Below are 11,651 nucleotides of genomic sequence, written 5' to 3' on the forward strand. Positions count from 1 at the left end.
TGTGCACCATTTGAAAGTGCTTATTTTATAATATTCTTATACACAGACTTTGAAAGTAGTTTTGTTTGGTCTCTTAGAGTGTTATGTTCCTTTTCTGTCAGTAGAGACAAAAAGGATTTGAGGTCTTCATTGCTAGATAATATTCAAAAGCTTAATTTTTTTATTTTTGTCATCTTTATAAATGTCTTGCTGGCCAGAGCCCTCTAGGAAAAAAGAAAGAAGAGAAGCAGTATCCTGACATAAACACAGTTCTGAAATGGGAAGTATCTATTATTCAGAAAAGAAAAATAAATTACATATTTTGGCTTTGTATTTTATTTTTTTTAGGTCACTTTTAAGATAACTTTTATTCACTGTTAAAATAAGTGTCTTGAAATGTTCCAGGGGAGCAAGAGGGAACACCTTTTTCCTTTCTGAAATGTTTGTATTTCACTGTATACAAGTTGTATGGCATGTTTAGGCATTCTGGGCATGTGGTGTTCTGTGTCAAGGTACGTGTGCTGGCTGGTTTCACAGGAGCTTAAAGAATTATATAATTTGCCAAGTTTTAGAGAGAAAAAGATGTGTCACAGTTTGAGCCTACTGGTCTTTGATAGTGCTTCTTCAGCATTGTTCAATTTGCCTTTTCTCACGTGCTTTGTAACACAGGCTGGTGAATACAAATGTGGCAGTTCAGGAATTCCACAGATGCAGCACATATGCAGTTCTAGATATATCGCTGGTCACTTCTTTTTACAAATGTTTTCTCCTCAATTTACATAGGAAAATAAACTATTCCTGTGCTGATGATGTTGCAACCCATTGAGTTTGCATGGGTTTTCTTTTCTTAAAGAACAAATAAAGCCTTTGCAAAATAATGCTAACCTTTGCTCCGCTAGTGCCCTTGAGGAATTCCTTTACAGTCATAATTCTGTGTTTGAATTTGGGCATAAGGTTTAGTAATGTGAATATTAGAAACTTTTGCATAAATACTACAGTGTAAAAGTTGTATGTCCCTCATGTTACTGTGTCTATTAATGGTTATTCGGTATTCAAAGTGTTAAAACCTGAAAACTTGTGGTTGATTAAAGTGTAAAACAAAAGATCTTTGAACAAACGGTAAACTATGTCAAGTCTTGAAGTAAGCCCTGTTTAAAACTGTGTTTTAACTTTTTCTACAGAGCACACCTGCAACGTCAATACCAACAGTGCAAGTGCAGGGCCAGCAGATCAATTTGCAGCCGCCTTCATACACTGCAGCAAGTCAGCATGCAGAGCAAATGAAAAAACCTGGACAGAACTTCATGTGTCTGTGGCAATCTTGTAAAAAGTAAATGGCTCCTTTCTTTAACTACCTTTTGCTAATATGTAACAGATGCTTGTATATAGAAGGTGATCCTACAAGTTCTATCCATTCTGTTTCCTTAAGTTACCTTATAGTTTGTTAGTGGGGAGAAGAAAAAGTAAAAAGGTGTGAGGAAGCTGAAGCTGAGGTGGGGGAATGCAAGGCATTTAGCTGCTCTCAGTTATACTTCAGAGCATAAAAATGGGTATTATGTCGCTTGCTTTTAATACATTGATTCTTCAGTAATAAATATTGTGATGTAGTTAAAGAAAATTCTAGCTCTGAACTTTGTTCTCTGTATTGCAAATACAAAAGTAGTTACTATACTCCAGTTATAAATCATGTTTTGACATTTTCTTATGTTCCCAGCTTTTAATCTTTCCTGTGTTTCCAGTTTTGCAAGAGCAGGTATTTGCAATTCAATGTCCTGGTCAAAGTCTTATTTAGTTTATGAACAATTTTAGTAAATATGATACCATTTGTGTGTCACAGCGCTCCATTGTCACGAAAGGAAATAAATAAGAGCTTAGCCTTAAGACTAGACAGCAATGATTAGTCTTTTTTTGATTTGTTGTTGTTGGCTTTAGAAGAGGAGAGGAATGAGCTAGCAGTCTTTTGGATATAGGCTTATAAAAACATACTAGCCATGTTATCGGTATATATATCTTGACACTGATTTTTTAAAATAATATAGGTTTGTGAATATGCTTAGTTTTCAGTGAAGGGTACAGATTGGTGAAACAAAGGTAGTTGTCAAACAGCCGCTTTGAAAACAGTGAGAGCAATTGCATAACATATAGGATGGGCATGGAAGAGGGTTAGACACTCCATCATTGAAGGACAAGACAAAGGGAGCATAAAGATGAGCTTATTTGGCAGAAGGCTGGTGTGTAGACATTCAGAAAGTTGGGATGAAATGATGGAGAAGTTAAAATCTTTGGAACTGATTCTGAAAATGAGGCACTTGAACGGAATTAGGGGAATACTGGAGGACAGTTCAACTGTAGACCCCTGAAGCTGTAATTTCTGTTTCTCTCGTTCCTTACGAACATACAAAGATCATTAAGTCAATGCTAAGACATATGGATTTTAGGTAGGACTCTGACTGGTACTGGAGAGATCTGGCACTTTTGAAATCATTGACCTGTTTTCACCTTAAAAGTGATATTTGTTTCTTTGGTAGGTGATGCTTGTCTATGTAAGCAATACATGTAAGGCTTTGCTTTACTCCTTTACTGCTAATGATTATAACCGTAGAGCCATGCTCTACTGCCTGCACAAGAGATGCATAAACACCTGTGTTGGTACAAGAATGGGTTGTACTGAGGTGGAAATGAATAGCTGGGGCAGTTTCTTAGCAGAAGCCTTGCCAACCTATATGATCTTCAAGAGTTTGCTGAACTACAGTTTTGAGGCATAAGTTAGTCACCAACTTTATTTTGTGTCTAAAGTTATGTAGGATGAGTTCTGTAGAGTTGAGGTGACATCTAACCAGGAACAAGCTGATGTCATATATGAACTAGGATGTCAATATGTGCAGACAAATTTTGGGGCAGAGAGAGGAACAATACAATTAGGATTACCTTACATTACCAGTCTTTTTGTAAGCCTGTCTTAATATTATTCTAGTAAGTTTTCCTGAGACTGGAGGTAAGGGCTATGAGGCCCATACTTTAGAAGCTGAGCACTCTGTTTTATTTCAGAGACAGTGTATTATTTCTGTTGCTTTAGTTTCTCCTGCCATTACTTACTGTATTGGGTTTTGTTCATTGTTAAGTTTCATTATTTTCAGAAGACTTCACAGATTTTGCATTGGTAGATTGTAGTCCGGGTGACACACAGCACTTGTTCTTATGCTGTCTCTGACTTAAAATATTTCAGTTCCAGCCTAAAAACAGTTTAGATAAATGTCATACTCAGCATTCTCTGTGGTGAAGAGAGCACCAAAATATTGTTAGCATCCTCCTCAGATGTATATTGTTTATTCATATTTCTTCACCAGCCTGATTAAAACCAGGAGCATCAAATCTCCTGTAGGCTTCCTGCTTCTAACGGACGTAGAGAAAAATCTGGAATTGCCACCCGCTTTTGCAACTGTTTTATTTATAGCTCTCAATCTTAGCTGTTTTTATTGAGTTGTTCAAGCAGGAAGCAAGAAGATTCTTTTGAGTGGGTCATTAGTCTATCTGAACTTGGCATCCACTACTTGGTTTCATTCATGATTGCGTAGCATTTTTTTTTCCTAGGTATTAAGCAGGGAGGTTCATCGTAGTAGAATGATAAAACAGTGTTCCTTTTGTAGTGTTCACAATTAACTGGAAAGATACGACAGGAGGCAAATTTGGTACAGTCATTTACACCTGTTTTGCTATGCATGTTCTTTAGTTTAATTCTCATATTAGCATAATATTAACATTAAGTTTCCCTTCCAGGATGTATTGCAGAAGGCAGTGAAGGTCTTCAAAAACATTTTACTGAGAATCAGAATAAATACAAATAAATAAAATAGTGTGTTCTTTTCCTACTTGCTAACTTGGCTGCTGTAGTCAGCAACATTCCAGTCACGTGGGTGTGAGTTCTGCTGTTTCGGTTTTTAGAACTGAATTAGGAAACATTATACCAAGATTTTGAAATAAAATGCAACAGATTTAGTAGTGTCTGAACACAAACAGATCAGGCCCAATTACGAAAGTAGTTGTAATGATTGGTCTCTCGCCGCTGTATTCAGGTTTAGTATCTGAAGTGGAAGTAAAACTCTAAAAGGTGTCCATCAGCACTCTCTTTTTGCCTTGGGAATGTAACAGAAATATGGTGTTTTTTTGATGTTGAACTGTCTGCAAGTACTGCTAATTGTATTTGGTGTAATTTAAAAGCTGCTGTTTTGTTTCACAGGTAGACAGGAGAGGTCTGTTCTTGAATTACTTTGTATTTAAAAAATCATTGGAAATGCTATTGAATCTTCACTGCCTGTCAAGTCAGCTGTTAGTTTAATATTCTGTTCAGCAGCTGAGCGGAATGATGGAGGAATTAAGTGGGGAAACAAGAGTCCAGACTCAACTGACCATATTCTCAGTACTTAAACTATTTATTATTATTATTACCATGTTTGGGTGTTTCTTTAAAGAAAAATAGTTTTTCTCTGCAAAATAATAGTAAATTTGAATCTTCTTAGATCAGTGATTGAAGTATAACACTGAACGTGTTATACAGTGAATGAACCAACATAGCTGAAATAGCTTTATTTTTCTTAAAGCCTTGCCATGTTGAATAAAATGTTTTAAACTACATTTTGGGTTTCACTTATGCTGTGAGATTTGTTTCATGCATGCCAGGAATTATTGATAAATAGGTTTGTGCCAGGCTTAAGTTTACAAACTGAATTTGCCCTTTATTGTAGAAGGACATCTTTCTGTCCTCAGTAACGTCATCTTTCGCTGTTGAGCCAATGTAGATGTAAACCATTTTATTTTCATTTCCTGCTATGGGTTATGTGCACCAACAGCAAAAGTCAGGTATTTCTCCTTCCCAGCTTCCCTTCAGTAAGAGCTGACTGGCATAGAAAAGATGAATGCTTCTTAAGAGAGTAGTATTTATTGCCTACGCAGGAGGTAATTGCTGTAGTAGAGGTGGTTATTGCAGTAGGTTTCATTTTATAACTAAGACTTGTCTCTGGGTGAAATTAACTCTTTGACACCTTTATGGGGTTCAGGTAACAGTATCTGTACACTTAGGCCTATGTATCGATTGCAAGTATATTTGTGTAATGGGCACTGTTGAAATGAGTGGTAGGGTGTGGAAGGAGGTGACTGGATCAAATCACCTACTGATCTGCTATTCATATGCTTAGTTATGACTTGAGCTTGTCCATAAATGACTGCTGTAGGTTTAAGATGTTGCTTCATCCTTGGCTGCTTGCTGCAAGTCTCTGATTGGAGGACATCCCCCTTGTGGCGCTGTTCAGCCCAGGGAGTTCAGTCAAACATCTCCACACAAATACTTTTCTTGTTAACTGAAACCAAAACACTGGCACATGAACTAGAGTCGCTGAGGTGGGTACACGTGTTTCCTCTTCGGTAAGGCTGCTGCACCAGTGGCATCCATCCAGCAAGTCTGTGAAGGCAGCTGATGGTAGTGACTTCTCAAATGGCAGCAGCTAGGTTTCTAGACCTCTTCTGTCCAAGCCGTAAGTGGGTGTTGATGAGCTGGGTTAGTTGTATTGAAATGACTTGCAAGCAGCGAAGTCTTTTGTTAGTTTTGGCCGTTTTTTCCCTGTCAAAGTAAGGGATGCAGTTTCTAACACTTGAGATATGTTTTAAGGTGTATCTAGACTAAAAAAACCACACTTCGAGTTATTCAGTTTTCATTTAGTACTGTTTGAAATATAGTGGTTCTCCATTACCATCTGTTATACATTAAAATAATACATCTCTTCTCTATGTGACAATTGGAAAATACAAGTCTAAGAACTGTTAACTCACCAGTATTTTGAGGTGGCATTCATAGTGAATTGTAACTTTTCTACCACTTTGAAACAGAAGAAAGCTGTTATTGGGCTGAACTCACTGTAAGGTTATGTGACACCTGAGCTCTCACTAAATGGAACATACAGAAAGCACAAGACACACCGTCGCGTATTACCAGGCCAGGCTTAGGACAACTTCATGTTTTCTACCGATGCAGAAGTACTTCATTTGCTAAAATACCTCATGTCATGTGCTTGGGGGCCATTGGCAGGCAAAGTGCTTAGTTTGAAGTTATGGAAAGTCATTTAAAAATTGAGGTTTAAGTGAATATGTTAAAAAGGGTCACATAAGTGACATTTTCAGACTTCTGTATGCCACAGGAAATGACATCTAGCCATTTTCCTGATATTTAGAATTCAGGTGGGAAAGAACATTAATTTCCGTCAGTTTTGACAAGCGTACAGTATTGAGAGCAAACAGGATGAATGGTGTGCATCGCTTTTTCCCAATTAAAGGTTAAATAAGGTCTAAGTATGACTGCCAGTGAAGAAGGAAAACAGGACTAGGAGTACATGAAAACCAACTTTTTTAGCTGTGTATTGCTTGTTTTGCTTGTATTGCAGAGAACAGATCTGTTGGAATTAACATGCATTATTTCTTTGGTAAAGTATAAATAGAAAAATAGAAGCATGATACTTCAATTGGATTTGGCAAAACCATATTGCTGTTTATTGGTAGCTCACTGGTTATATATGTCCATGTTTTTCCTTTTAAAATTTTATGACTTTTCATTTATCAATCCGTGTCTTGTTTCAGAAAATAAGAATGTTTAGCCAGTATGGGTTATGTTTGTGATATTTGTGCTTTGCCATTAACTGGAAAACAAAAGCCTTAAATTCCCCTCTCCCTCTTTTTGTAGGTGGTTTCAAACACCATCACAAGTTTTCTATCATGCAGCAACTGAACATGGAGGAAAAGATGTCTACCCAGGGCAGTGCTTATGGGAGGGATGTGAACCTTTCCAGCGGCAGAGGTTTTCCTTCATTACCCATTTACAGGTGCAGATTTTCTTTCATGTATTATGTCAGAAAATAGTAGGAATTTCATGATAAATTTTCACACACCTTTCTTACTGTCCTTCTCTTTTCCCCAAACAGGATAAGCACTGTTCCAGAGATGCTTTGCTTGCGGGATTAAAGCAAGATGAACATGGACAAGCAGGAAATCAGAAGCCTTCCAATAAGTAAGAGACCTGAGCCTCATTAGCAGTAGTGAAAATAAGAGGATTAGAAACTATTGGAAGAATTGGTGTATTTATAACTTGTCTTGTCAGGTGGACTCTGCATATGTAGAGTCTACAACAGTAGTCGAATTTGAGGTCCATTACAAGAAGATAAAGTGGGCAAAAGAGGGAATATATTCTGATGGGGAGGTGTGGTTGCAGATATCACAAAAAGAACAGGTAATTCTTGAACGTATATGGTCAATACTCTGTGATGAACTTTGATCTCAATATATTCTCCTGGTTTTTCTCAACTGGATAGCATTTTATAACGTTTATTGTAACAGGAAGGTGCCGTAATCCAGATGGAATACAGTTGAGGTGGTTTGTCTTGTAACTTGCTGTATTCCTCCAGTTTTGTGGTCTAAATTTGGGCTCTTGTAATACACTTTCCTCTAAACAAGCAAACAAGATAAATACCAACTCCTCTGAGTCTTCTAATTTTGTGCTGCTACCTGGAATCAGATTTGGTTCTCCTCTTTCCCAAAATTATTTCAACCATCTGGAATTAATATTGGAGAGCACAACCCCATTGCTGTGGGGTTCTGGGGATGCTTATGTTAATGTTGGAGTTATTCAGGGTTCAGTTACTTGTATAAGTGTATTAAGACTAGGTCTTTGTTAGTAACTTAACTGGAATCTCTTTGTTGGAAGCTAAGGATGTAATTACATGGTCCCAGGCAGATTTTTGCAGTCTGTTCTGCGGCTAGTTAAATTGCTACCAAGCTGCTGGAGGCAGGAGAGAAAGTTGAGTATGAAAGCTGAGAAATGTAGTTTGGGAGTCCTTTTATTTTTTATTATAAACAAACGTCTTAACACAGACTAACGATTGCTTTATGGTGCCCTGTTTCATTACACTGAACAACATTCAGACCTCTGAAAACCACAAAATGAAGAATGATAGTAACGTAGTCTTAAATATTTGGTAAGTGGGAAGCATAGGGCTGATACCATCTACTAGCATGTTGTGATCTGAACTCTGCCTTTTCAAAAACGTTCCATCACACAGATAACACATCCAGTGTTAATCTGTGTCCTCACAGGTTTCTTTAAAATTGGCACAGGTACTCCTATTAGAAAAAACATTTATACATCCCCTCTTCTAAGGCAGAATTCCCTAATTAGGTCAGATTCTGAAAGTAGGAATTTATATGCATAACCAGCTCTCACTGAAGTATAGAGGCTGCAATATCACAAGATGCTAAGGATGTGATTTCAGAATACAAGTTGAAATAAGAACATTCCACTCCTCAGAGTAGGATGTTTTGGCTCTCCCTGCCAACCCCTTGTTCTTTCTTTTGGCTATGCACTGCTTTCAGTGAGAGAACTGGCTTTAGTTCTTGTCTGATTGCATGGTAAATCAATTCTGTTTTTTTTAAAAAAAAACAATCAGCCAAAAAAATGGGTTTGCCAGATGAGTGGAGAACACTTGCCTCACAGTCAGCTGAACACCAGGACAGGAGGTGGGCTGGAACAAAAGGAAGAGATGAGACCTTTCTCTGTCAGCGCTCATGACAGTTCATACATTCAGCTGTTTTATGAAATTATAGAGGTTCCCTATCTGTTACTTTTACTCTCTTCCCTCATGTCTTGATTACTCCTCTTTACCAAAGTAGTAGTCAACAAACAGGAATATTTTGATCATATGTAACGTGTAACACATGTAATCTTCCAGTGCTGCCACAGACGTACATTTGCAAAACCAAAAAGGGCATCTAGCCGTATGAGGGAGACAAGGCTCCATAATTTGCTTTCCAGAATCGGTGACTTGTCAAATGAAACCCTGAGCTCGCTCCAGCAGGTCACCTCGAGTTGGCTTACATGGTCGTGTCTGAAAGCTGACTTAGAAGGTTTTGCCTTAATTTACTTTTTGTTCAGTCCTAGAAACTTGTAAGGTGTATCAGCACGCCACTGATAGTCCATATGACTAAACTCTTGTATGGTGTGGAAACAACTCAAAGAACTGGTGCTGAGATGAAGCATGTATATAAGCCATCAACTTTTAGGCATTAATTAAGCCAACTTCCTTCACTTAATCCCTTACTGTTATTAAAACTACACCTACCTTGGAGAGTGCAGGCAGAGAGTTACTGGTGCTGGAAGTAAAATCTGTGGAACAGTGTAACAAACAAGGGCCCATTCCCTTAATCATCATTTCTGTCTGTCATAATACCAAACATACTTGACAAATATCTGTAATGGCTTTTGCTAGAACCAAGTAGGCAAAGTTAAGCTGCATTACAGAGTTGGTTGTATACCTTATTTCTATATTTCTTTGCTTTTAAAGTTGTGTTATATTAACTCTTCCTCTTCTGGTTTTCAGAGGTAGCTGAATATTACATTCTGGAAGGTCAGGTAGCACTAGCAGTTAACTGTGTGTTGACTGTAGCTTTGTGCATTTGAAGCAAAGGCGGTAGCTTGATCTACCAAAAATATTCTTCATGCACCATGGGAGTGGGGCAGGAGTTAACTTTAAATCACAAGATGAATGGTATCGTTTGAAGTTAGGTTGATAATATAATCAATGAAATTCAAGAAATCTGGGTGTTTCTTAGGAGAGATACTTGCCCACAGACACAAGTCAGACACTTGATGTCTTAGTAACTTTTTATCAACTTATTTTTTTTCCAAAATCAAAACCAGGAGACAATCTTTTAATATCTTACTATTTATTGCAGTTGTTGCTGTTTCAATATTTCTAGAATCAAGGGAACAGTACTTCCACTTTCTAAAATACAGTATGATAGGCGTTGAAGAGACACATTTGGAACACCCTCCATTGATGAATCCTTGTTCTTCTCAATACAAAACAAAAATGTTCCAGAAATTAAAAATGAAGATGCTAATTCCTTTACTGCAGTACTCAGTCTCGTATAAACATGCGTCATTGCCCAACAGTTTCTTAATTCAGCCCCTCCCCGCCTCCTTTATAAGGGTTGTCAAACTCTCATTTCCATTCAGGGGATGATGACGGTGTGATTATGAGCTAAGTTTTTAGGGAGGAGTCTGTCTGTTACTACTTTTTAATTTTCTCTTTTTGTAGTTTAAAACCACTCATATGAACCCTTTTTCTAATTTTTAACTAGGTTTCCTTGTCAGAATTTCAGATTATAAAGAAGGTCTCTCTGAGTAGAGAATTCAAGTTTTATTCTTAGAATATTCACTTAGAGTGAAAGATGCCTAAATAATACCCTTACAGGCTAACTTCCATTTTAAAAAATGGAACATTTACATTTGATTTATGCTACCTTTGCAAATCAGCACTGCTGTGTATTTCTAGTATATTGAGATATTCTAATCAGGTTCTGCTAGGGTACTAAAAGACTCCATCATAATATTGTTTGATATATTGAAGGGTGGTGGTATTTTTCACCATTGATACTGCAAAACTCTCCTTTGAGATGACATTGAGTCGTATTCATTAAGTGAAGTTGCGTATTTATACATTCTAAACCCTAATTTTATGAGTAATTTCAAAGTTCTGCATGAAATGGAGCTTTGACTTCAGTGTTAATACTGAAAACAGAGGACTTGCTTCCGCTATGTTTGTTATTTGTACCAGCTTTATAAAATACCCTGCTTAATTTATTGATCTCAGTCTGAAAGGTGCAGTAACAGGTAATTAGTTTTACAAATGTTTGATGTAACAATTAGATGTTTTATGTCTTAGATCATAACTCATTACTTTATATGACTCCTCACTAACCACAGTTAATATGTATTTTATACTGTCTTAGTGTCTAATGGTCCCAATGAGCTGGGCCAAGTTTGAATACCTGTATTTTAAGGACATTCTCTGGCCAAATCTCAGATGACATTTACATATCTACTCTCACAGTTCCTGTTAAATCCTGTCTGATAAAACATTCCTTTAAATAGGTATACTTCAGGAAGTGGCTATGTCCTTAGTATAATGTATTACTTTTCAATCGCAAATGTCGTGGGTGATGAGCAGTACTTCTTTGAGAGAAGTGTTTTTTCCCCATGAAACAAAGTCCATGACTCTCTGAAGGCTTTGTAATAAGGTTTATCTCTGTGGAAACAAAAGGTAAATCACATACCAGCACCAAGTATTAATGGATCTTTGTGTCTCTGTTCAGATTGGCTAAAAAATTGTCAAAATACATTTTCAGAGTTGTTAATCTTCTGGAAAGTTGTGCAAAGCTTACTTTTATTAATTCTTTCTTTACTGCTCTAGGCAGCCAGCTGCAGGGGGTACTGCCTCTACTCCTAGAGCACAGAAGGCCATTGTGAATCATCCGAGTGCTGCCCTAATGGCATTAAGGAGGGGATCAAGAAACCTTGTCTTCAGAGATTTCACAGTTAGTATTGTTTGACTCAAGTATTAGATACTAATTGTTGCCTGCTACTATGGGGCTTTCACAATTTTTTTCCCTCTTTTGTAGGATGAAAAAGAGGGACCAATAACTAAACACATCCGATTAACAGCTGCCTTAATATTAAAAAATATTGGTAAATATTCAGAATGTGGTCGCAGGTAAGCATTGTAGATTCATCTAATACCAGTGGGCAATGTTGTTTCTGTTCTTTTAGATAGATACCATAGGCTTTACCTATCCTT

At 37.2% G+C, this 11,651-nt stretch overlaps 1 protein-coding gene across 2 annotated transcripts in view; it reads left to right on the forward strand.

The window, feature by feature from the left end:
• The window catches only part of ARID2 (AT-rich interaction domain 2), a 108,712-nt gene that overhangs the window by 93,145 nt on the left and 3,916 nt on the right, over window positions 1–11,651 (forward strand). For both annotated transcript variants that reach the window (XM_064448265.1, XM_064448272.1), the window contains 5 exons: window positions 1,161–1,309; window positions 6,707–6,845; window positions 6,945–7,030; window positions 11,268–11,391; window positions 11,476–11,567. In XM_064448265.1, the coding sequence (XP_064304335.1) occupies window positions 1,161–1,309; window positions 6,707–6,845; window positions 6,945–7,030; window positions 11,268–11,391; window positions 11,476–11,567 (590 nt within the window). The remainder of the gene's footprint in view (window positions 1–1,160; window positions 1,310–6,706; window positions 6,846–6,944; window positions 7,031–11,267; window positions 11,392–11,475; window positions 11,568–11,651) is intronic.

This window comes from Phalacrocorax carbo, chromosome 1 (assembly GCF_963921805.1).
Source record: "Phalacrocorax carbo chromosome 1, bPhaCar2.1, whole genome shotgun sequence".
In the NCBI taxonomy this organism is placed as follows: domain Eukaryota; kingdom Metazoa; phylum Chordata; class Aves; order Suliformes; family Phalacrocoracidae; genus Phalacrocorax; species Phalacrocorax carbo.